This window comes from Tigriopus californicus, chromosome 3 (assembly GCF_007210705.1).
Source record: "Tigriopus californicus strain San Diego chromosome 3, Tcal_SD_v2.1, whole genome shotgun sequence".
NCBI classification, from domain to species: Eukaryota; Metazoa; Arthropoda; class Copepoda; order Harpacticoida; family Harpacticidae; genus Tigriopus; species Tigriopus californicus.
Genome location: NC_081442.1, coordinates 13,955,857 through 13,981,113, shown reverse-complemented (window position 1 = coordinate 13,981,113; position 25,257 = coordinate 13,955,857). Strand labels below are relative to the sequence as shown.

General features: G+C 44.7%; 4 protein-coding genes across 7 annotated transcripts; 2 read left to right on the top strand and 2 right to left on the bottom strand.

The window, feature by feature from the left end:
- Window positions 1-725: 725 nt before the first annotated feature.
- LOC131878354 (uncharacterized) lies at window positions 726-6,081 on the bottom strand. Of its 2 annotated transcripts, none has more exons than XM_059224304.1 (14): window positions 5,937-6,081; window positions 5,688-5,876; window positions 4,462-4,686; window positions 4,233-4,397; window positions 3,880-4,173; window positions 3,664-3,821; window positions 3,420-3,592; window positions 3,029-3,265; window positions 2,839-2,963; window positions 2,469-2,712; window positions 1,752-2,403; window positions 1,308-1,683; window positions 1,014-1,190; window positions 726-945 (listed from the first exon to the last, which is right to left on the bottom strand). In XM_059224304.1, the coding sequence occupies exons 1-14, from the start codon at window positions 6,025-6,027 to the stop codon at window positions 770-772; spliced, it is 3,282 nt and encodes a 1,093-aa protein (XP_059080287.1). In that variant the 5' UTR covers window positions 6,028-6,081; the 3' UTR covers window positions 726-769. The 2 variants fall into 2 exon arrangements, with proteins under 2 accessions (XP_059080287.1, XP_059080288.1); XM_059224305.1 differs by having other exon boundaries at window positions 5,688-5,870; window positions 5,937-6,072.
- A 719-nt stretch (window positions 6,082-6,800) lies between these two features.
- Window positions 6,801-9,622, bottom strand: LOC131877625 (uncharacterized). 2 transcript variants are annotated; one of them, XM_059223356.1, is made up of 3 exons: window positions 9,463-9,622; window positions 9,108-9,395; window positions 6,801-7,140 (listed from the first exon to the last, which is right to left on the bottom strand). In XM_059223356.1, exons 1-3 carry the CDS (start codon window positions 9,478-9,480, stop codon window positions 6,889-6,891), a joined length of 558 nt encoding a protein of 185 aa, XP_059079339.1. In that variant the 5' UTR covers window positions 9,481-9,622; the 3' UTR covers window positions 6,801-6,888. The 2 variants fall into 2 exon arrangements, with proteins under 2 accessions (XP_059079339.1, XP_059079340.1); XM_059223357.1 differs by having other exon boundaries at window positions 9,111-9,395; window positions 9,463-9,621.
- A 1,869-nt stretch (window positions 9,623-11,491) lies between these two features.
- Window positions 11,492-16,955, top strand: LOC131878184 (sex-determining region Y protein-like). Its single transcript, XM_059224098.1, has 3 exons — window positions 11,492-11,497; window positions 15,927-16,745; window positions 16,833-16,955. Exons 1-3 carry the CDS (start codon window positions 11,492-11,494, stop codon window positions 16,953-16,955), a joined length of 948 nt encoding a protein of 315 aa, XP_059080081.1.
- LOC131878553 (eukaryotic translation initiation factor 4 gamma 2-like) lies at window positions 15,853-21,265 on the top strand. Of its 2 annotated transcripts, none has more exons than XM_059224558.1 (5): window positions 15,853-16,745; window positions 16,833-16,943; window positions 17,028-18,666; window positions 18,964-20,453; window positions 20,533-21,265. In XM_059224558.1, the coding sequence occupies exons 3-5, from the start codon at window positions 17,067-17,069 to the stop codon at window positions 20,599-20,601; spliced, it is 3,159 nt and encodes a 1,052-aa protein (XP_059080541.1). In that variant the 5' UTR covers window positions 15,853-16,745; window positions 16,833-16,943; window positions 17,028-17,066; the 3' UTR covers window positions 20,602-21,265. The 2 variants fall into 2 exon arrangements, with proteins under 2 accessions (XP_059080541.1, XP_059080540.1); XM_059224557.1 differs by having other exon boundaries at window positions 18,958-20,453.
- Window positions 21,266-25,257: the final 3,992 nt, after the last annotated feature.

Genomic DNA, 25,257 nt, shown 5'->3' with positions numbered 1-25,257 from the left:
TGATTAGGTTGTTGTGTGTCCCTAATTTCTATTTCCTTGGACAGGGTCTTACCATGTCCAGGATTGATTGTAAAGTCGTAATACTGGACCTAAACAATCTCATTTTTGGTACAGATCTGTCACCGCACTAACCTCTTGGCTCAATATCATTCGTCGGCAAATTGAAGTTGATGGCAAGGTAAATATATGATCTGTTCATATTGGTTGGGCATGTGGTCTATAGTTTTCCTCGATAGAATGACGTTAGTTGCTTGTTTTTCCTTCACTTCTCAAGAAAATTTCAACCCGCTCCATTCTGAGAGACTTGAGCCAAATACAAGTTTGTTTTGGGGAGTGGCCTGAGATCTTCTCAACACTTTCTTCTTGGAATATACAAGGTTAACCTTGGTATAATTTCATTACCAATCTTAAGGATTCATGTATGATTAAATTCCTCGAGAGGAATCAGGGGCAGGAAAAGTTGGCAAATCTGAAGCTAGAAATGTCACAATCCTTTCAGAAAGCGTGTCATGCAGCATAACAAAGTTATTGCCGACAAGGGTGTTCCTTGTGACGTATTTTTGTCAATTATTTGTAATCTATCAAACAAGCAAATATGATTTGATCATCGAACGGAATTACACATTTTTTTCGGGGTGTAGGGGGCAGGTCGAACAGGGGGCTCCTCACACAACCGGAACCCTGAAGTTTTGGCCCATGCCTATATTCATAGTAGTCATGAGATATTGAGGAATTGAACTGTTTTATTCAATGCCCAATGTCTTTATCATTATTTAAGACAAGGTTCAAGTTCGCAAGCTTGAGACTCCTCAGCGTCCCCTTGACATTCGGTCCCTCCACTTTGGGGTGCAGGGTTGTTGCATTCGCGGGAACGATTTTGAACCCCCGATCCGCAATTCACGGAGCAACTTCCCCAATCAGTCCACACCGACCATTCCCCGTTGACTGAAACATGTTAATTTCAAACTGGATTCCCAAACTCTATGCCATTTGTCAATGCTGGGTTTGATTACCTGGAGGACATGGCTCCAAAGAGCATTGTCCCGTCTCTGTGGCTTCCCCTAGAGTTGTACAAGGGTCTCCGCCATTTTTTGGAGCAGGGCTGTCACATTCCCGACTTCGGGTTTGAATTCCATTGCCGCAAGTAGTGGAACAAGCCCATTGGGACCATGATCCATAGCCTCCATCAACTTTGAAAGAAGATTGGCCAAAAAAAGGGACTTAGTTTTTGAGCGACAGTGACCTCATTTAGATGATGATATTGGAACACAAACATTGGTGCAGTTGTGGCTGAAATTCTATATTACCTATATCCAGTTTGCAATCACTGCGGAACAAGTTGTCCGGAACTCTCATTGTGGCGTGGTTAGATCTGGTCCCATTCATTGCAAATGGTATTATTTTCCAAAACGGGACTGTTCCGTCATTGTATTGTAGAGCAGAAGAGGTACTAGAACACTTTTCAGTCTTTGTAGTTGCGTTAAAGTAACAATGAACTCCTCCAATTAGGGTTAGTTTCCCATTCACCGTGGTCGCTACTCCAGAGCGAAATCCCTTGTTCAAGGGGGGTTCAAGTGTACTCCAGGTGTGATCTGCTGAGTTAAATCGTTCCATAACCTTTCCGGTTTGAATCTCGTTTGATCCACCAATGACCAGAGGTACGTAAGCACCATTCAATTCGAACTGAAACAAGCAGAGTTCACATGATTTTATCTCTGACGTAAACTGGAGCGCTGTTTTAAGTTGATTACCGTTCCACAAGAGTGGTCCATGCGATGGCCATCTTTATAGGTGTAGTACTCCTTGGTGTTCCACTTCTTGGTGATCAAGTTGAAGATGGAGCCCAACTTCACAAATCCATTCCGGTTAAACCCGCCCGTGACCAAAACATTCTCTTGATCCGGCATAAGCATGGCACAATGTCCAAATTTAGGCTCAGACATGGCCACACCCCAAACTGTTTCCCATTTCTTAGTGACTGCATTCTGTTGGACGATCTCGGTGGACGAGAGTATATTGTCCTCACTAATTCCACCCAAAATCCACAAACTCCCATCAGGTAACTTCAACGATGCGGCGTACACTCTGGGCATCTTCAAATCGAACGTGTGCAACCACGATTGGGTCAATTCCTTGTCATAGACGAGGCATCGCTTCGTTTTAGGTCCCGTGCACCAAGGTGTGCCCCCAAGGGTGGTGACACATTGAACATTGTCCCCACAAACGCGACTGCCTCCGATCCCGCTTTTGCAATTGATATAATCTTGAGAGGCTCCGCCACAAACGACAGCTGAACCGTAGATGAAATCAGCTGACACTCCAATTAGTTTGTTGGCCATTTTGGGCCCTTGCTTCTGGTGACACGTGTTTCCGGGAGCAAACATCTCAACTGTATCCATGTAACTGAGAATCCAAAGAGAAAATTTCGTGCAAAAAGCATTTTTTGAACTAAGAATTGATTTTCATACTCCTTCTCGGGGCCAACCCCACCAATGACGATATCAATGCCCGGTTTACATTCAAAATTTGTCGTGATATCCAGATCCCATTTTGTGGTGTTAGTAATGGGATCCACGACGCACTTGGCTGACGATTTTTTGCTGGAAATATATCCACTTTGACAAATAAATCCACAAGTTGAATGCCTTTCAAATATTGGTGAGCTGCAGATAAAATCTCCATCTGGAATCACTGGAGGTACTTGACAATCTGAAGTCAAAAAGATATACTTTAAGTGTTAGTCAAAGGAAGGGATCACGTTGTTGAAGAGATACCTGTGCAAGCGAAGTCCATGATTTCTTTGTCAAATCTTCCATTTACCCGACAACTCATTGTCTGTGCAAGCGAAGTCCATGATTTCTTTGTCAAATCTTCCATTTACCCGACAACTCATTGTCACATTATCCATAAGTTCGCCAGATGATTTTTTGACAATTTTCTTCCCTGTCTTTGAACAAGAAAACCTGGAAATAAAACTCTGTGTAAATGCTCTTCCACAGTGTGTTTAGTTGAAGTAAGTAGACCTCACCTGATTTGGTCATTGTTAACGGGATCGGTCGTCTTTGTCCAATTGTGCGTCATAATGGAAGCATCAACAACAGGCTTGTTACAATCTTGGGTGCATGTATACGAGTCCACAGACTCATTAAGCCTTCCATTCGATCCACAACCAATTTGCACAGAGGATAACAGCGTGACGGAGCTCAAATCGTCTTTCAATGAGTCCACTTTGGTCATCAATGATTGGTTATTCTTGCAAGTCACCCTTTTTGCAAAAGAATCAAGAATTATCTGGCATTCAAATCATTTCAGGAATTTTACCGATATATTCATGCCCCCCCCCCCATTCAAAACCGATCTTGTGCATTTCCAACTTTTTAAAAAATGAACTGCTCCTTAACCAAATCAGGACACCTTACTCGAATGATTGGCCATTTTGCAGTTCTTGCCCCGTTGCAGTCGTTTCCATTTCATCCGGCCACGTGGTTGGCAGTGTGCACCAAGCAAACTCGTTACATTCGGGCCAAGGATTTGGTAGTTGGTACTGTCGATCCGACTGACACGTCAAGTCAAAATGGGTTTCATCATCAAACTGCATGGTTACAAAATTTGGATAAAGATTTTCGATTAGCGGAATTGACGCTAATTGTTGTGTCGGAATACCTTGATTTGGTTGAGTCCTCCTGCATCACAATCCAGCCTCAATTTGGACCCTGGACATGCTTGAGTATGAGTCTGATTTGGAGAAACTTTCATCTTAGCCTCAGCAGGAATGGTCGGAGCAACACATGTTATGGCATTGCTTTGGAATTCCGGTGGACCTATTGCAGGGTTAGGTCAATTTAGTATGCCAATAAAAAGACAAACAAAAACTCGCACCTTTTGGAATGGCAGAGGTCTGGTACTCGCACAGAGTTGAAAACTGGTCCTCAGTTGGACCTCCTGTGAGATTAGAGGCTCCCAGCATTCTGAGATGTCCACTAAATTCGGGACTGATGGACATGGATGAGGCGAGGGAGGCATGGCTTGAGCTGAATTGGGTCATTTCACCATTGGGAAGACTCCAGGTCAAATTATATCCATTGATACACGCGGTTGCATTATTGCAGCCTTCTCCATTCCCTAGAAAGGTCTTACTTGATGCTGAGAGGCTTGTCCAAAAGTCTTGTTGCTCTAGAAAACAATCATGTTATGGCAGTACAACCAGGATAAAGTGCTTTGAATTTTGTTACCACTGAAGGAGGTTGTGATGAAAATCTTGTCCTCAGGTGTGAGAACATTGGCAAATGTCCCTCCCGATTCTATGCACGACTTTTTGGCTTGGTTATAATCCAGGAGCCCAAGATCTCTTACGCAAACATCAGTCCTGCTGGGATGACTAATGCAGGGTAAATCGTCTAAAAGGGCACGTATAATTTTTGAAAAGTTATGGATATATCGTACAAGCATTCCCTGTTATACCACAAAGAGATGCCTTGCTGCAAATAAAGAATGGTTCTTTCGGGGCTTCATTCGTTGAACCAGGAGTGCAAAAATCTCCTTCGGTTGCCACCTGAGAGACAAAGGCCTTCCAATCAAAGATCCAGCATCTGCCTTCAGTTGCTGGATTTCCTCCAAGGGTAACATCGTTCTCTCCGTGACCATGAACAAAAGGTGTATCGGCGAGAGTCTGCGCCATTCCGCACTCTGGATCAAATCAAAAACTCTTAATCAAAATCAAACAAGACAAACCTTGATTTTATTTCGGCGCACCTTGACTAAAATGAATATACCGTATTCAACCTTTTCATTGTGCTGCTGAAACAGGTTTGTTAGAATTTCATTCACGTAAATGATTGGCCCTTGAAGAGGCAGATATTAATACGTACACTTTGACAGATAAATTAGTTCCTTTTCGCATTGCTGCCTTCAAGATTATCTAATTATAAGTAAAAAATCAAACCTGCTCCGAGTCTAATAACATTGGCCAAAAAGTAGTGTATTTGCATCGTTTATATTGTTTATTATTTTACTAAAAAGAAATATTTTCCATAATACATCGCTTATCTTTATATAAATTGCTCTGTTTATCGTTTGGCATCTCTTGTCTCTGAGCGCCTCCAGAGAAAGCTCGAAAAGACACACCAAAACACTTAAACTTGTCAGACAGTAAACCATCTCGAATGAACAAGGGTATTGAGAGATAGGGGTCTCCATTGTACTGTAAAGAAGCATTCTGGGTAACTCGACTGCTCTTAGAAATATAATTGAAAAACCAACCGGAGCGAATTTATGTTGTCATGGTGAGTGCGTTGATCTTTGAATTGGTTTCAAGCAAGTTTTTGAACCAAAATCAACATCAATTCTTTACTTCAAGACTAGCCAGACCCATCAGTTCTGATTCGTTGACGGATCAGAATCGTATGAACACATCATCAAATAAAAATTATAGATATTTTTTCTTGAAGTAGGGGTAAGGATGACCGCCAAAAAGATGACTGGTTTCGGGCACTTAAAGCCTAGCATAACATTCACCGACAGAAGGAGCAACAAACAATCTCATGCTGGGTTGTTAAATTTCTTTTCGGAACAGTTTCATGACCACGTGACACAATAACCTACACAGCACGTGAATGTGTTGCTAATGAGATGAATGATGATAATGGAAATAATATCAACTCCATCTTTGAGAGGGTGATCAATGTTACCTGCTACTTCAGCAATGGCTTGAAAGTCATCCGTAGACTTCATTCGGGCGGGTTCCAGTTTCATTTTGGCGCACTCTTTGGTTAATTCATCGCTGTTGTCGGGTCCAAAGGGCATTTTTTTGACCGTGGAGAGGTAAAAACACTGGTTCCCCGACTCCAGTGTTTTAAAACTGGAAGCTTGACCTACATCTTTGCCAATTGGAAGTCGTATATGTACATAAAATAATACAGACAGCATTATGGCTTTACCTGAGGTGATCGTGATCACGAGTATTATTGCTAATAAAGTGATCTTTTCCTCCATTTTGAACTGAAATTCTGTTGAGAGGGTGTCGAACATAAAATACTATGTAAATGAGACTGAATGCTCTTTGAACTTATGCAAAGCCTGGCTCAAGGTTTGCGACAGGGTTTTTGGGCCGATCAACATCAACGCACAGCTACATATTTTATCATTCTTTAGCTTCAAGTCATGTAGTAGAAGACATTTTTCTCAAAACTTGCCCAACTTGAGACATGCAAATGATTGCGTTGTTACATTCCGGTCAGAGTTCAACGTAAAAATAACGACCAGGCAACGTAAAAATATGTGGGACATTGTGTAGCTGGATCTTGGCTGGACGAATATTCAAATCGTCTTCTTGGAGGTCAGTAAAACCATGACAAAAGATATTTGTTGTTCCTCAGTGTCCTCGCAACGACAAGACAGTGACCAATCTAAATCTCAGGACGTGAACAGAATCGCTTTCCTTTTCTCCCCCAGGATCAAGATCAGTCGCTCTGCTCTCTTTTTTGGACAGCGACTTTTCTTGCCCACGGTGGTTATAGATCCTAATTAAATGTCTCCCCTTCAATGCCAAAACTTCTCGTTTCGTTTCTCTTTATCATAAAGGCAAAAGGAGAAACTTGTGGAGAAACATATGTTCGAAAGCAGCTCCTCTTAGTTCGTTAGATTACTTGAGGCACATTCAACCGTATCAGTTTCAAAATCAAATTTTCACGACATATCTATTTCATTATGACCCATACATAAATCTATGTGTCCATTTTAGAGTGACCTGCTGGTGAAATACGTTCCAAGTAGCACGTCTTCAAACAATCAAAAGGCACATCTTAGTTTCGTTAGTGTATTGCAAAAATTCTTTACTTTTTCATAAATGTCAACCTGTTTCATGCCACGCCAAACGAAAATCGGATCGATTCACTGCCGCCCAGCAATCCCATGGGAGGTGCGATGGCACATCTTGGTTGCCCTCGTAGCTGAGGGAGTTGCATCCCGGTCAAACGACCGAGTCATTAACTGTTGGTCTGACATCGTTGGATTCCAATCCGGCATTAAAACAGTCGAACTTGCCTCATCGTCCCCAATGCCTCCCCAGCAACGAAAGCTCTTTTCAGGCGTGGTCTCACATTTTCCGTTTTTCAAGTGCTTATTGCTCAAGATGTCCTCAACCTGAAAAAGAAAACGAATGTGGTTATTTTTGATTCACTTCCCATTGTTCAGTAGGTATCCTGACAAAGAATCGGCAACCTTTTATGCCCAGAGCTAATTTAATCGACAACATTCACAGATAGTGATAATCGAGAATTTACGACTAAATGTTCAGGGCGGTCTCGAACTTTCGTCAGTTATTCGTCATCAACAGAGGTCGAGATTTTATCTTATTTTTTTCAAATTTTCAATGAATTTTTTTTGAGTTTTTTTCCCAGTCAAATGGAATATTGAAGGAACCCGTAAGATGAGAAGTTATTGTCTTGTTTTGACTAGCCTGGATTGTCGGGCTCAAAGGTGTATCAAACCTGAGTAATCACCACAATTGACCCTAATACCTGGTTGAGGACAAAGTTCAGAAACCTTTCAAGTTGTATTCGGACGTGTTTAGGCATACTCACGGCACCGGCAAATAACTTTCCCTGTCAGTGCCAGTGATACAAATATGACACTTAGAACTAGTTTTAATGAAGCTGACCTTTCCTCATAGTACCGTGAAAGTAGGATCAACCACTCAAAAACATATTTGAAGCCCCATATTTGTATCAGTCACCAGTACCAGCAAACAATCGAACTTGCCAGAGCTTGCTAACACGTCCCCATAGTAAAAGATACCTTGCTCGGTTTGTCCCAATAGGGCATGTCAAGTGAATGAAATTCGAGGAAAAATGTGGTGCGGCTTCCTGATTTGGGGCATTTTTGAGAGGGAAAACTAAGACAAACATCACAGTCAACTCGCACCATCCATCCGCCCATTGAATTTTCAATAATCAACAACATGAGCTGTGTTACAAAACCCAACAAAATGTACATGTTTGGTGTAATCCGGTGAACGCACTATCAAATTGGCCTAATACCACAATGCTATTTGCTTAGACAAGCAGGTAAAATGGAAAAAATGTCAAAATGCAATGCATGCACAATGCGGTTTGGCTGGGCAGGTTGTCTTTGATTTTACTCCATGGAATAACGTCAGTTGTTCATGAACGCGTTCACTTGACAAGCCCTATACAGTAACTTTCCGCAGCTTACACACAGCTCCTAGGCGCCTTAATTGGCAAAAGCTCAAGCTTTTTGTACAAACGCAACAAGAATCCCAATACTTTAACAGCACATATAAAAATACTTGCTTTTTTTATCCCAGGTCAAAAAGTAGCCGAGGTTTGGTAACAAGAGCAACCAAATTTGATCCAGAAACCAGCATGATTTAGGACATCAATTTGGGGGGTCAAAGCTAGGTGACGATTTCTAGGCCATGATTCCCTTTTACCTCTTCACTAAATAGATTGCGCATTAAGGCCACCATTTTGGTCTAGGGCTTTTGATTTCAAATATTTTGAAAGAGAGAAATATCTGGCCATCACAGGTCATTAGTTCACAATTTGGCAAAACTAGCTTCATGCTGTCATTTCATGGGCGTTTTTGCATTGAAACTAATATTTAATAGTGATTATTTGGCTTCAAAAATAACTTTCTTTCCAGGCGCTGGTCAATACTCAGTTGATACCTCAAAGCTGTCAAATCTGAGGTAGATCGTTACGATGCTTGAACGAAGTACTTCAGACCCATTATCATGTGGGCGAATCAAATGAAGCCTATTTTTGGCAGGAATAACGTCTCTTAGCCCTTGATGGTGGGTGAGTCTATCCTTTCCAGATTGACGCCATTCTCGAAAGCCTTATCAACACATATGTACTGATGTGCCTAACACCCCATTTCAAGGAAGGAGAAGCCCGTTTGTGTGCACCCCACCGATATACGTTATTCTCCACCGATTAGTTGGCGGTGCTTATTTTTAAATTTGTGGCAACATGTTCAAAGGTTTAGATAGAGACTTTCGCGTTAGGTTAGGTAAGGTTAGATTCGGTTAAGATTTAAAAAAAGTAGCACCGCCAACTAATCGGTGGAGAATAACGTTCACCGCACACCACCTGAGTGACGGGTTGACGCAAAGGCGGAGGCTGGGCGCCCGCCAAGTCTCGGCCCCGTTCCTCAGGGTCGGCCCACGCCCGAGGGTTCCAGGACGCGGGTCGGTTTAGCTTCACGGGTGACAAAATGGGGAGCGACAGACTGAGTGTCGGTTGGCCAGCCACGGGGGCGGCCAGAAGGCTGGTAGGCGGGTCTGGGGCCTCATCGAACGGACTGGACGGACTGACGGAGCGGGACGAGGACACGGATTCAATAGCCGGAGGCACGGCACGCCACATTTCCCAGGCCTGCCGGATCAAAAGCAAAGTCCAAAGTCCAACTTATAGGAGCAACATGGCATCCCGTCCATCTTACTTCTTGTTTCAACCCCATTTTGGGCGTTGGGTCCAATCAGGTCCAATCCTTCCCTTCAATGGGTCCTCTCTCTCTCTGGGAGAGGATTTCTAGCTAGGCTGACGGTCAAGATCGTCAAAATCTGGTTAGACAGATTGGGCAGTGCCACTAGATAACTGAGGTCAAAAGCGCAAAAACCAGACCGACCAACTTGGAAACTTGGCCGTTCAATGAAAATTCACAACGTTTTTTGCTCATGGTCGCAGCCCAGAGGAAGATGAACCTCCTGATTATGGTTCAGACTTGCTTTTGAATCATTTTGTGACATCTTTCATACACAAACCGCCCAAATGTAACGCTTTTTTTGTTATTTTTGGCAATTTTTTGTTAAAATATTTGATTCTGTGAAGTTGCTTCTCCTTGACTGATTGGGCGTAGAGCATCAAATTGTGTATTTTTTACGCGTTTGCTTAACAAGGAATAAATTTCATGAAAAAAGCGGAAAGTACCAGTCACAATTATTCCGTGCCAACCCGGGCAGGGACTCTAAAGAGAGGAAACGAAACGACCGCCAAGTTAGGCCCTTGCGTTGAATCAAGACAGTAACTCTAGTCTCAATAAAAAAAGATTATCCTTACTACATAGTACGTTTAAGTGTTTTTAATTAAATCATGATCTCCTTGATATACAACTCCGTCCATAAACTAAATATTTCTGAATTAATTTTGAAAGTCAGAAGAATAAATGAAATACTCATAAACATCAAATTAATCAAAAATAATCAAATTGTCTTTCTAATCAGTGAAATATTGCGTCAAATTGGCTCAAAAACACGCATAGATAGAAAATCAACAAGAATCACGTTATTAATTGATGTCTAACTTACACTGACATAAAAGTAAATGATAGGAATAAAAATAAAAGTGCATGTAAATAAATGTTAACATATTAGAATACCGGGATGGACAATTAATAATTTTCGTAATACACACATTTTAAAAACAACATCAAGCATTGGTGAAAAATGAATGAATTATCTTTGCAGAGTTTAAATTTCTACTTATTAGGAAGTTTGAATAAAAGGCAAGCATTATTTAAGGGGCACAGAGTAATACCAAAGTACTTGGGACTCCAGTAAATTGTTTTTCTTGCAAAAGCACCCAAAATACCAAATTAGTCCATAAAACAGATGCCAATCTCTTAAAATCATTATTTCATGATTGTGAAGCATCCATATGAGTTTAAAGAACAACAGTTACAGTATGTCTACTTTTGGTTTGAGGGCCATTCCTAGAGTGAGAGCCATAGTTTCATAAAAAACGCAACAAATTACTTGAAATTTGGTTAATATGTTTCTGAAACAATTTTCTACAAATAATATTATTACCAAAAGAGTATTGACTGCTTGTGTTTAGAGCAAATTCTTGCTTATCAAGAAATCTAAAAAGCACTTTTCAGTTATTGCACTTTAAGACATGTTTAAAGTCATTTTAAGTATATTTATATGCCTGGTTTCAAGCACATCACATCAATGGTTACGAAAACGATATTAGTCACATTCTTTGTGCAATATTTATGCCAATATTGACATTTAAAAATTTCAGCAGCAGAAGTTTAGGCCTTACTTGGCGTAAAGGTTTGGTGATCACAAAAAAGTGGCGTTTCTTTAGTGTCCTTGACCCGGGTCACTAAAAACTAAAACAACGACACAACAAGAATACATCCACCAGATAGTTACAGTGTACCAAGCGGTGCTTTGAAACCATTTACACCACTGTTTTGACGAATGCCTTGAAAGCCAGCAATTATTCTTCCAGCAAACTCAGTGGTTCGATCAAGAATTGACCGTATTACTATTACTATTGGTCATTTCATTTGATGATTGGATCAAAATGAAATAGTACTCCGGTCTCAAGTCATAGATTCTCTTTTGATTTGAAATGTGAAACAGTTAGGTTTTTTTCCGGAATATCTTTTGTCCTTGGCTCGTGTTATGCAGCCGGCGTGGGTCTTGAGGTTACGTTTTGATTGTGTGAAGAAATGTGCAACCATGAAGGTAAATTGAATGGTTGAATTGAAACCAAAAATTTTGGCTAATAGAGGCATTCTTGTTGATCACCAATTGCCTCACGAATAAAAACCACGTCCAATGTTTTCAAGCCTTCAATTCAGCAATTCGCGAAGACGTCCAATATGATTACTTCGTTGCCATCCTAATCCTAGCTTATTGCCGCTTATATTTATCACCCTCAACGGCGTAGTCCTGTAATTGCTGCACAAGTACGCCGCTTCTTCGCCGAAAAAATCATTTTCAAGGCTGTGACCTTCTCCCTAGAAAACGAAAGTCAGTTCGGCCTTGAATAGCTATCCATCCATTCTCGGCAATTCAGTCGTCTTTGAAATACAAACGCCTAATTTTCTGCGCCTTGTACCATTGAATGGTCCATTTCGTTCCATATGACTTGTTGAATGACGATTTGAAATTCTGGCTGGCCCAGATTTTAACACAATTTTCCCTTGAATGGCATCATCATGCCCCGCACTTGGAGGCATTTCTCTCTGGAAATTCCATGGGTTGATGTCGTCATCATTGCCATCCATGCCTATGAACTAGAGGGCTTGTCTATATATCTAGTGACTAGCCTCTACTATGAATCAATGCCCCTCAAGAGGAGCAAGCAGACCAAGAAGTTCGAGAGAGGGAAGAAAAGTGTTGCCACATTATGGGAAGAAATAAGCGCAACAAGTTTAAACAGGAAGCCTTACTCTGCATGGTGGTTGAGTCTGGTCTTGATTTGACATTTATTCGTCACATACCAACCCATATTAACCGGTCCTTCAATCTTCTTCCTCGTCAATCACTAAAATGCTCCTACACTTCATATTTCATGTGTTTGGTACAATAATTAGAACTACCGGTTTCAGACCGGTTTAATACAATGATTGGCATATCAGCGGGAGTGCCAGTGTAAGGGTTTTCATGGAGGAGCGTCAAGTCTCCGTGGTCATTTTCTGGGCAAAGTTCCGGCAAGCAGCGCACAATTCAAGCCAAAGGGCTACATATGGAGGCACTAGCCAAGAAGAAGAGCATCGAGCGCATCGAGTGAGGAAAGTGAAAAAAAAAGAGATTCTTGGCCGTCCAGGGCTAGAACTGTGATGCCCCCCAAGCTCCGATCCCTAGCTAGAGTTCAGTTCCGATGCCATAACTGGGCTAATCTGGCTTGTCCAACAGGCTGCCCTAACTTCGGCTAGACAGGCTGGGGAGGCTGAGAGTTTACAGTTTTTCTCCGGAAATTATCTGCCTGTCCAGCCGGCACCTGCTAAGGCCCCCAATTCTTAGTACCTTACAAACCAGGGCTGCTGCCACACTTATCTAGGCTGTAGCCATGATGTTCAAGGAACGTCTGGAATTGGCTGGAAAATCTTGACCCTGACCGCAACCCTGCATTTTCGGCGGTTTCTCTCTCTTTGCTCAATGTCTACTTTTAGACATCCGTCAACTAACCTTGTCCCAGGGAATCACTTAAACTAAACTACCGCCGCTCCATTCCTAGTCCTTATAGGCATCCAAGTCTTCAGCCAGCTATACTCCGCCCGGGTTCACTCCATTCTTCATCGGCCCATCGTATGTTGGTGTGTAGCTTATCTGGTAACATAGCCTCTACAAGCCAGGCCAAGCGTGATGCTCCAGCCCAGCCAGCCGGCGCTGGAGGGGCAAGGGCTGTCGCTGGTTTCCTGCCGTTGAGTTCAGTGAGTCAGCGCCAGTGAAGCCATTCAGACCGTGAAGGGTAAGAGGAACGCTCAATATTTCGTAATTCCCGCATGGCGGACCCCCCGCCCCAGGGGGCGTAGCTAGAGGCGGGTTGAGTTCAATACTCTATACGGGATACCTCTCAGGAGCCCCGTCCGCCCGGAGGCCAACTGAACCCGGGGGTCAACGTTTGGCTTTGACCCTGGACTCTGACGTGGTCGGTCTACCTTGTAGGGGAGCTGGGGGTGGATGGGGGTGGGACCGCGGTCGATTCCGATCACGTGGGTGGGGGAAGGATGGCTGAGGATGGGAGGATGGGCCTAGCTGAATCCAGTCTGAATGGGGTAGGAAGAGTGGCGACCCAGTCAACGCCCATTTTTGGATAGGTCTGAGAAGGCTCCTGGCTCGGTCATCCGATCGATCATGGATGACCGAGCGAGAAGCATTTCGAGGGACATCATTGGTCAGGGCCATGAGAGGTCTACCAAGTATTTGAAGCTCCGAGTGAGCTGGCTTAGCCTGCGTACAGCAGGTCAGGGCCATGAGAGGTCTACCAAGTATTTGAAGCTCCGAGTGAGCTGGCTTAGCCTGCTGGTTTTTTTGTGGGATGTTTTGGAACAAAGGCGATCGAAAGAAGGCTGGCATTTTCACTCGGATGGGACCAATCAATGGCGAGTTGAGGCGTCATGAGGCCCTATTTCTGGCCTCGCTGTTATGGCTAGTTGTTTCCGGTCGGTTATCGTTCGTGAGCTGAGTCGACCTTAATTGGCCTATGAAGGAAGCTAGGGGGAAATAGGTTTGTTCCCCGTCGGAAACAGTTATGCATCTTCGTTGGGATGGCCAACGAAAACTCAGGTGACTTGTCGCGACTGGCTAGCGACTGGGTCCATGGGCCCAATGGACTGACTTACTGCCTCTCTGACAGACTGGACAAACGGATGGACGCTGATCATGATGATGACGTAATCTGGCTGGCAGCTCGAGCCACCACCAACATCTTCCATGGGGGAAAAAGGGCTCTCACTCTCACTATTCGCGCCGCTGATTAGTTAGTGCTTGGTTAGTGGGGAGGGGTTGATGGGTTGGAGGCTGGACGCCTCTCAGTTTGGCGTGTGCTAGATTTGGGCTCGGGTTGGCTTTTGTTGGCGTCCGAGGGTTCAGTTAGAGGCTGAGACGCGCGATGGATCCATTGGGGCAGCCAGGATCTGAGTGAGGGCTTTCTCATGCCAGCTGAGATCGAGGATCGTGTCTAAGAAAACGACAGGATCCGCCCGCATTCGGAATAATTTGGATATTAGTGCCTTAGGCCATCACTTTCATTCAGCTCCAATAGTGTTCGTGCCCAATCGCCATTATCTCGCCAGATTCGGTGGCCCCTCCGTCAGTCAGTGAACCCCTTTGAGGTCTCAAGATCATGGTTTTGTCGGTAGCCAAAAAGAAACCCTGGTCGTCAACTTAACCCCCCCCCTCTCTCTTTCTCTTTCCTCTCACTCCCGTTGACCTACTTTTGCAGTGAGGGATCCCCGCTACTGAGCTCTCGCAATGGTGTGCTATGGGACTGGCTGGGGTGTACAGACATCTCTGGATGTGGAAGCTGAAATGGGACCCCCATCTCCTTTCTCCTAGTCTCTTTTGGAGCGCTTAAACATACATTGAGTAGATTGACACGCTAAACCAGATCGACCCGGGCTCTGGCTGAGCTTAAAGGTTAGCAGCGACACTGTCCATGTCAAGGAGGACGATAGGAAGAAATGATAGGGCGAAAGATAGAAATCACGCCAAATGGAGCCATCTTCCTTCCCCTATCTGTGTGCATCGATGGTTGGTTGACGACTTTCGCTGAAAAATCGATGCACCTCCTTCCTTCCCTGTCGCTCTGGCCTCAATTGAGGAGCCCTTTTTGGCCTCGCTTCGCTCTGTTCCACGAATGAAAGCGACAAAAGCAGGAAGGGAGAAAGGGAGAGCTTGCCATTCCACTGAGTGGAAAGCCACAGAGCCAGATCCTAGGACCAGGAGGTCTTCTTTGGAAATACTTCGCTCTTCAGGCAACATGAGGGGGGGGAAAGGAGGGCAAGAGGCAGAGGAAGTAGTCCAGGGATGTTTTTGCCCCCTATTCAAGGTTAGATGGACAAGAAATGGGGATAGGATTTGTGCCAAGGCCAGAAGTCGAATCGAGCCCCAGATACCAAGAGGAAAGGGAGGAGGGGGGGGACAAAAACGAGTTTCCTTTGTCAATAAATTGCCAGAAGAACTCGAGTTGTCATTCTCGCTTCGTTTGAAGCGGTTGAGTCATAATTGCCCTCAAACCGGAGCACTTGTCTTGTACTATAAACATTTCTGTCTTTATTTCCAGGCTGTTCAGTGACTCGCCTTCCTCACTCAAGGAATCAATTCCTCAATTTGAGCAGAGACTCTTACAAAATACAATCTCACCAGTGATTGCTGTTTAAGACACTTCCGAGTGACACTTGAAACCCCCGTTTCTTTTCTCAAACACGCACACAACCCTCATTGGCACTCATCGCGGTGATCCAGTGTGACCCAGTGACTCTCCAGTCGATTCTAGTGGTGTATAAAGGTAGTTGGCCTTTATACGTCCCCTCCGCTCCCCCCCTCCCCAACAACAAGCGCACTTGTTTTTTCCTGGTTGTCCGATTAAAGCTTCACCACGACGGCTGGATTAATTAACGCGGGCGGTGCTTATCCTACACGTCCCGCAACCAATTCTCTGCAGCCTTCCGTTGCATCCACCCACGTTGGAACGCCTAGTGGTCCTTACAACCACTCTTCCCATCGTGATCATGTGTCGACTCATCACCGACCCAGCAACCATGCTAGTGGCTATGTCCACCCGCAGCAGCAACAACAACCCCATCATGCCTCATTTACCAATAGATATCCTGGAAGTGTAGCAGCCGACCATCATTCCCATCCCCCTCCATCGGCACGCAACAACCACTACCAACCGCCACAGCAGCAACACCATCACCATCTTCAACAACAACAACAGCAGCAGCAGCAACATCATCAAGGATTTCACTATCCGCCTCAACCGCCACATTTGGAGCATTATCAAGGTCAACCGGGTTCACTAGAATGGGGGACTTCCATCCCGCAGGCGCATCAGTCGCCGCCGCAACAAGCAGTACCCCTCCCGGTGGCTCCGCCAGCCCAACCCTACCGACGCTCCGACCGAGATGAACACGCCCCTTTCAACCCCAAACCACAGTATCACCACCATCAACCACAACAACAGCAGCAGCCTCCTCCCGTCGTACCCCAACAACACTACGCTCAGCACTTGCCTGGGCAGCAACAACACCACTCTCTGCCTCCGCGGGCAGCTGTGGTGGTGGCTCCCACGGGCTCTGGAGCGGGATTGACCAACAACAACAACAACAACGGCAACAGTAGCAGTAGCGGTATCGTCCACAACTCGAATGGTCCAAGTAGTCGAGCTTCGTCTTCTTCACCATTTGGAACTGGATCATCCCCTCAGCGCCATCAGACCCCTCCGATCGCCACTCAAGATGAAAACGCAGTTTTCAGGAAGGTCAGTTCGGTGAAAAACACCTTCGTACCGCGTTTGATGTAGGAATCGCCCACGAATATGTTTGATGAGACGGCTGGTTTCTTTCAGGTTCGAGGAATTCTCAACAAACTCACACCCGAAAAATTTGAGAAGCTCACAGTAGATATCCTCAATGTGGGCCTGGAATCCACGGTCATTTTGAAAGGTGTTATTCTTCTGGTGAGTAACTAAAAAAATTCAAAAAAAGATAATGTCCACTTTGGTGTATTAATGTCGTTGTGTTTTGTTCGCTTCTTTTAACAGATCTTTGAAAAAGCTCTTGATGAACCCAAGTATTCGTCTATGTACGCACAGCTGTGCAAACGGTTAGCAGAAAAAGCCCCCAATTTTGATGCTCCCGGAAAGCTCTGTACGTTCAAGCGACTACTGCTCACCAAGTGCAAGGATGAATTCGAAAACCGAGCCCAAATTGCTCACGAGAACGAACGTCGATTCGAAAGTGCCGCCGTCGTCGCCGCCAATGGACCCAATGTCAACTCCAATATCGCCCCTCCCGACATCGAGGAGGCCAAGTACATGGCCAAGCGGAAAATGCTCGGCAACATCAAGTTCATTGGCGAGCTGGGCAAGCTTCAGATCGTTCAGGAGTCAGTGCTGCACAAATGCTGCGAGCAGCTCCTGGTCGGCCGGAGAAAACAACCTCTTTCCGACCAGGTGGAGGATTTGGAGTGTCTGTGTCACCTCATGAAGACCTGTGGCAAACTCCTGGACACTCCCAAAGCCAAGGTCCGTATGGATCAGTATTTTGAGAGACTCCAGCAGGTCACCGACAACGAGCAGATGCCCACTCGCATCAGGTTCCTCGTGAGGGACCTCCTCGAGATCCGCATGAACAAGTGGATGACTCGACGGGTGGGAAAGACACCGGAGGGACCTCGCACCATACAGCAGGTGCGGGAGGACGCCTACAGGGATGGATGCATCTACATGCCGCAGGCCAACAGTCCGCCCACCAAGCCCACCAATCATCCTTTGGGGGGTGGAATGGGTGTCTTCATGAACCCACTAGAAGGGAGCTTCTTCGATACCAAGCCCAAGGGAGGCGATCTCTTTGGCAAGGTCTCCAGCAACATCATTGGCTTCATCCCAACCAGCTCCGGATTCCTTGGAACCGGGCCTGGCACAATTCACGCCGACGGATATGATGAACCCCCCATTGAATTGTCGCCCACGCCTCCAACCAGGCCCTCAAACGGGTTTGGAGGCATGGACAAGGATCTTGGGAATCGTGGCCCATCTGAGACCCGAGCGTTCACGCCCAATAACCCACACAACAACAACAACAGCAACAACAACAACCCCAAGCACTTGCGACAGAACAGTGGATCCTCGTCTGGAGACAATTCGAGTAGCGTGCACAGCAGTAATGCTGATTTTAGCAACTTCAGGAAAGGAGGAGCGGGAATAGGGGGTGGAGACAATGGAAACAACCGACCACAGCAGCAGCAGCATCAGCAGCAACATCAGAACGACCGCTTCAACAACTCTCGCGGAGACAAGCACCTCGATTTTGGGGATCGATACTCCGCCAACCGAACCAAGGACAGACAGAGACGTGAAAGAGAAACCCAGAACCGCAATGGTGGTCACTATGATCGGGAAAATTTCGACAACCACGGAGCTCGCGACCATGGCGGTGATTCTTCATCTTTCTTCAACAATAGATCCGGCGACGGCCATCATCCTCGTGACAATCCACGTGGTGGGAGCTACGATCGGGACGAACATCGTCCGTCTTTTAACAGTCAAGACGCCTACGACAACAACCGTTGGAATAACCGTCTCAACCAACAGGACAACCGCCGCTTCGGAGACAACAATAGATCCCATTTCCGGGAAAACCGTGACAACCGAGACCGGCCTCAAGGTGGAGGAGGAGGAGGTTTCAGACGGGATCGCTTCGAACGGAAAAATTTCGACAACCAAGGAGCTCGCGACCATGGCGGTGATTCTTCATCTAGATCCGGCGACGGCCATCATCCTCGTGACAATCCACGTGGTGGGAGCTACGATCGGGACGAACATCGTCCGTCTTTTAACAGTCAACAAGACGCCTACGACAACAACCGTTGGAATAACCGTCTCAACCAACAGGACAACCGCCGCTTCGGAGACAACAATAGATCCCATTTCCGGGAGAACCGTGACAACCGAGACCGGCCTCAAGGTGGAGGAGGAGGAGGTTTCAGACGGGATCGCTTCGAACGGAACGAGTTCCCGCCTCCCGGGGCTCGAAATCACAATCAATTCAACGAGGACTTCCCACCTGCGGGCAGCGCCATGTCGAACTCTGGACCCGGATTGCTTCCCCCTCGGCTCAAGAAAATGGTTCTCAACCAAGGGGGTCTTGGTGGGAAAGACTTGGAGATATCTCTACGACCTCAGGTAGCCAACAACATGCTATTCAAGCCCAAAACGCCAAGCATGCTACCCAAGTCCGCTCAGCGTGGGCACAGCGATGGCTCTCCTTTAGGAGAGAACTCGCTCTTGGGTCCGGCTGCCCTCTCTCATCAATCCAAGATTATGATGACCACCAACGAGCCGCTTATCATCAAACAGGCGTCACTGGAGAAAGGAGGCCGAAAGGAAAAGAATCGGGCAGGTAACAAGGGGCCAACTCGAGATGAAGTGTTCGCCAAAATGGAGACTATCCTGGCCAATCTGCTAGAACACCAAAGCACCAATGAAGCGGCCGAGAGTTGGAAGGAGAACAACTGGCTTCCAACCAAGATGAACCAGACGGCCGTGACGCATTTCCTCAAGCTAACACTTGACAAAGACGAGCCTCAACGAGAACTGGCATGCAATCTCATGCACCAATTGGTCAGGGATGGCACCATCAATGCCACTCATTGCTTTGAGGGCATTAGTAAGCTGATGTCCCAAGTCTCTGAGATGGAGAAGAGCCAACCCGCGGTCAAGAATCATCTGGCCGATGTGGCCCAATGGTTGGTGAAGGAGAAGCTGGTGAGCCTCAAAGAGTTGGCAGATATGCTGGAGGACCGATCCGGTGGACTCTATCCGATCCTACTTCTGACCCTTCAACGACTTTTGAAGTCCGTTGGCCAAGAGCAAGTCAAAGCCATGGTGGACAAAGTCTCCCCTCCCCTCCTATTGGTCCAACATGTGCCAGCCGATCAGCAATCCGATGAGAAGTTGGTCCAAGTCTTGGAGGAGTTCCAACTATCTTTCTTGGTCCCGTTGCTTATCATTCAACAGGATCTGTCGAAACAACTTCAGATGGATAATGATCCCAACACCTTGTTCAAGTGGATCCAGAGTAACGTGGACAAAGAGACCCAAGAACAGCCGGGTTTCATTCGAGCCCTGTTCCAAGTTGTCGTGACGCATATTGTTCGAGTCACGACCCTGTCGCCCGAAACGGACCCAACAGTGCTACCCGACAAAGCGACCATGGAACAAGAGAAAGAACACCTCTCCCAATTCCGTTTAGTCTTGCAACCCTTTGTCCAAGATCGACCCCATCTTCAACTCCATGCGGTCTACGCCCTCCACCTGTTCTGCCATCAGAAGAGCTTTCCCAAGGGCATGCTTTTGCGATTCTTTATCAACTTTTACGAGTTGGACATCATGGACGAGCACGCGTTCCTTCAATGGAAGGAGGATGTGAATGAAGCTTTCCCTGGCAAAGGCGAGGCCTTGTTTCAGGTTTGTAATTCAACTAGATTGTAATACCTCGTCATTTCATGAACGCAGGCCTCAAAGTTTTTTTTTCTTCTCGTTTTAGGTCAATCAATGGCTGACTTGGCTTGAGGAAGCCGAGTCTGAGGAGGAAGACGATGATGACAATGAATAATAACAAGACCCATTTGCCTAGATTGTTCATTCAAACATTACAACATAAGCCAGTTCGGTCAAAATCTGGGTCCCCAAATACATGAACAACAACTACTACAACTTCTGCAAACAATCCAGTTCATGAACTGAAAACTATGCTGCTGTATCCCCTTCCATCTTGGATAAAACAATTCATTTGGCTGAATCCAATACAGTTGTAACACTTTTATCTCTTTTCAAACGTACCAACATCTGAGGTTAATTTCTTGGAGGGGATTTATTTGCCCTGTGAAGTTCCTCAGTATCCTAGCCCCAATTGTAAGATTTATCGAAGTGAGCTGTGCTTTTGAAGTCGTCCTTTCGTTCGTTCATCTCCCTTCCGTAAAAACACGAAAACGGATTGTTCCATTTTCTTTTTTGTGTCCTTTTCAAACTAGATCCGATCACAATTGATTTAACGAGTTGGTGTAAGAACACGTGTGATGGATCATGTAAAATACATTAAGATAAACACCTCCTGTATTGACTGTGTTCAGTTTAAAACAACAAAGTAAACAAATTCATAGTTTTGTATGACTGACTTGATGAATATGTGATTGAGAATGTGCTGCACGAATGACTGGCTAAAGTGCTCGACTGTTTTCATGTGGAGAAATACACTTGATTCGTCTGCTTTTTGAAAAGGAGCCTTTTATTTTTTCGAGATATATATCTTCTATTTTATTATGTAATCAAACAAATTAATTTCAACCGAAGGTGATACAAGTCGAAATCACCAATGAAGGATCTAAGAATTCAATTGTCCTTTGATTTGGTCGTCAATTTTGGTTCATGCTGATACTAAATATTAGGACCCGGAAGAAATGTGTTCGTCCAACCAGGGAGTGTAGGGAAAAAGTACATAACTAGACATAAATAATTCGATCACCATGATGAAGGGTGGAGATTTCTAGCTAACGAAATAGCCCTCCCTAAGCCCCGGAATTGGCAAAAACAGCAATCAAAGTGGCAAATGTTTTGGCAGACACCTTGCCCCTACTGAATATACTGCAGTTCATGACTTTCGCTTTTGACTGAAACTCCAAAGTATTCCAATCTATTCTTTCTATTACTTCTGGATAGTTTCGAGACAGATTTGAACCCATGAAATCTCCGGCTCGACTCTCCACGTTCCAATAGAACTTGAGAACGTTCCCTTGTCTCGTTTCTCGTTTCTTGCTCGTTCTTGATTCACCCGGCGATTTCGACTGCCCGTGTGGCTTCGATTTTAGTCTCTCGAGGACGATGGGGCTTCCTCTTCCTGACACACCTGACATTGATGGAATTTCAGCCCTGTCCGCAACATTGCAGTTTTTGTATCCTGATCTAAACTCCTTGCACAATTTTGAAATAGTTAACCCGTGAGGTATGCTTATTGGCATGGCACGTCATTGATTCTTTTTCACTGAATTTATTTGGCAAGATGTTTGCAAAGTAAATAGAAATGCAAAATAGGAACAAATAATCGTTGGGACAAAGGAAAAACGGCCAATGAATGAAATGGAGTTTACTACTAGGAGAAACGTTCTCTAACAAAAAAAGCATAAAATCGTCTGCAGGGTTATTAGAAAATCAATTGTCAACCTTTGACGGGAGGAGGAAGAGGTGGAGGACTGATTTTGTAAAAATGAGATCACAACTCTAGGTAATTCAATTCAGTTTCAAATAACAAATTTGCGATTCAGTGAAGCAATGTTTTGTGTGTTTTCCACCCGTTTATGTGCATGAGATCTTTGAGGCACAAGGTAAGCCTCAATTTCAAATGCACAAAGGCCCATCTCAGGGGCACTAGGAGGAAGAGACAATGGTTGTCTCAACCTCATTGTCAAGTCTCTCAACAGACTTACCCCACCCCTTTCCTCTCTCCTTCCCTATTTCCCTCCCCTTGTGCCCCTCCCTCTCCCACAACCTCACCCTCAATTCCTCTAACCTCTCTTCTGCCCAAACATTGTAGCCCTAAGCTCCCCTCTGGTCGCCATGAGCCCCACGCACCTTTTAGATCGTATGCTCAGGTGGCGGCCAGAGTTCCTTCTCCCCCTCTTTTACCCTCTCCTCAAAGGTTTTTTTCATCCTCGCCTAAGGTAAGTTTTGTCTAAAAGCAGATTTTTTAAGGTGAAAAGGCCTAGTCAAAGATTTGATAGCACTAGTCCATCGAAGGGCTATCTGCCCATAAAAGGGCTTTATTTGAATGTGCATTGTCTTATTTCCAAAAAAGACAGCACAAAGATCAAGGTTCTTGAGGAACTAGCTTTAGATAGGCAGGTCTCGTTCATTTCCATGACAGAAACCTGGCTTCGACCAGGGGTCTTAGATGAAGAGCTGGCCATGGTTGGTTTCAATTCAGTTCGATGTGATAGAGTACGCCCTGACAATCCCATTTTTCCGCATGAGCGTTGAGCGTTTAGATGCTCTTGCAGTCACAGATCAAGATGCTTTAGAGGCCATCAGGGATCTGAGACCCTCTAGCTCTCCTGGCCCTGATGGTGTGACATCTCGCACATTTTAGCACGGTTACCCAACTGATTGAGCATATAGAGCAGGTTATTGAGGGACTGGAGAGCCATGAATCAGTCAATGTAGTTTATCTCGACTTTGCCAAGGCCTTTGACAAGGTAGACCATGGTCTTTTGTTGACAGGCTCCATGAGATTGGGATCCAAGGCAAGGTTCTCAATTGGCTAAGAAGTTTCATTTGTGGTAGGAAACAATTAGTTAAGGTTGAGGGATCCCTTAGTGACATACATCATGTCCAGTCAGGTGTTCCTCGGGGCTCCATTTGGGTCCTCTCCTTTTCATCATCTTCATTACTCCGCTTCAGAAGCTTGGTAGTAGTTGGTTTGACGAATGGGTAGTTATGAATTGGCCGTCCTAGAGTTAAAAAGAGTTTTTAGTATTAAGAAATGTGGGATCGAAAACGAGCGGGAAGAAAAAGAAAATAAAGAACAATGAATCAAGTAAGGTCGTCCCTGTTGTAATGAAAGAGCTCAGACGAGTTTAATGTAACAACATCAATTATAACATACAGTCCACAACTAACGCAGGTCCAGTAGTAAGGTCAGTATCTCTCCCTAGGCTGATGACTAGGAAGGGGCAAATTATGTTAAAAGAATTTTCGTCACTAAAGACCACTTTTTTACACATTTGCACTTTTCACTTTTATTTCCACCATTTACTGTTGCTTTGTTCTTTATTTTGCATATTTGGACTAAAACTGTTGTTTTGGTAGAAATCGGAACTTTCTTGGCGTTGCAGTTGGTTTCAAAGTTTGAAACCAAAGGCTGCCGCAAAATAAAAATACGCAAAGCTGAATTTGAACAATTGACGTCATTTTTAATTTGTGAAGGCCAAAAGCGCTTAACTTTTGGTTGAGAAATAAAGGAAAACAGATATGAAAAATCCAGTTTCAAGTCCATACAGACAAGCTAAGCAGGGCGCTAGGATAGTTCAGTAGTCCGAAAAACGCAACATAGCTGCTTTCCTTACCTCCTCCAGACATACTATCCTTCTCTTTTTGAAGAAGAAAAATCTCAACTTTTCTTCTCTTAGATCAATGTAGAAACTAGATTAATGGTGCAGATCCATCTATTCTGGGAAAAGAGAAACAACAAGCATGGGGAAGCATTTCTTGACCTAATCAAATTAAGTTATGTCAATTTTGTGGAAAATTGAGGCAAAATTCGGTTGTTCAAGAAGGCACTTTTCAAATTCGTTCTATTTTGAAATAAATTTGATTCTCTTCTTTTTCGATTTTATTTCCTCCTTTTGTTACACTTTTTGGCCTTTTCTGTACCTGTTTCTGCAACTTTGAGGCTTATTTGTTTAACCTTTTTGTCTCAAAAAGACTTTGCTGCTTTGCACATTTTGCCCGTCCCCACTGATGACACAAAATTGGTAGTTGGTAGGAATGGTCTATAGCCCTCTTACGCTGCACGAAATATAGTTTACGTGCTGCACTTCAGAGGGCGCTTTGTCGTTCAGCCTCTACCAAATACAAGGGGCCGATTGGGCAATTCCTTTTTTTTATTGAATTGTAATGCATTTGTGTTGCTTTTGGCTCATTGTATCAAAATCTTATTTATGATTAGTGCCTCGGGTCACATAATGTCCGGAAGAGAAATTGCGTTCAAGGCAAGGCATGAGCAGTTTATTTAGCAATCTACCGTACCTCTTTCCATTTTCTTTGGGCCGTGTGACGTTGCAAATGAGGGCCCTTATAGCTGAGTGGTTTAATGTACCCAACAGAAGCACGATATCGCTCGCAAAGGCAGTCAGTTCTTATACTGCTATCGGGGAAAAATCGAACCGTCAATTTGCGAAGCATTTTTTGGCTTCATGTACATAGTTAAGCTTTTTCTGTACTATATAAACGTTCCAATATAGATTTTTTTTTTGTGCGGACTTCCTTACCGCTACCGGGATTGGAATCCCAGCAGTTCAATACGAGAAGATTATTTATTTTACTTGACTTTTATTTATATATATATTATTTGATCGACCAACGAATTGGAGTTGGCTGATCTGGCTAATCCTTGAATATAAGGTTGATCCGGAATTTTAGTCAAAAACTTGTCCAAGTCTGACTTAAATCTGGCTACTGGATCAACCCCTACATAAACCCTACGAATATTTGAGGGCAG

Coding starts and splice junctions, on each gene's coding strand:
- LOC131878184 (XM_059224098.1), top strand. Junction 16,746..16,832: donor AAAACGCAGTTTTCAGGAAG/GTCAGTTCGGTG, acceptor GGTTTCTTTCAG/GTTCGAGGAATTCTCAACAA.
- LOC131878354 (XM_059224304.1), bottom strand. CDS start 6,027: ATGTTCGACACCCTCTCAACAGAATTTCAGTTCAAAATGGAGGAAAAG. Junction 4,687..5,687: donor AGCCATTGCTGAAGTAGCAG/GTAACATTGATC, acceptor GATTTGATCCAG/AGTGCGGAATGGCGCAGACT. Junction 1,191..1,307: donor TGATTGCAAACTGGATATAG/GTAATATAGAAT, acceptor CTTCTTTCAAAG/TTGATGGAGGCTATGGATCA.
- LOC131877625 (XM_059223356.1), bottom strand. Junction 7,141..9,107: donor GTCAACCCGTCACTCAGGTG/GTGTGCGGTGAA, acceptor TTTCTTTTTCAG/GTTGAGGACATCTTGAGCAA.
- LOC131878553 (XM_059224557.1), top strand. CDS start 17,067: ATGTACGCACAGCTGTGCAAACGGTTAGCAGAAAAAGCCCCCAATTTT. Junction 18,667..18,957: donor TCAAGGTGGAGGAGGAGGAG/GTTTCAGACGGG, acceptor CTCAAGGTGGAG/GAGGAGGAGGTTTCAGACGG. Junction 20,454..20,532: donor AAGGCGAGGCCTTGTTTCAG/GTTTGTAATTCA, acceptor TTCTCGTTTTAG/GTCAATCAATGGCTGACTTG.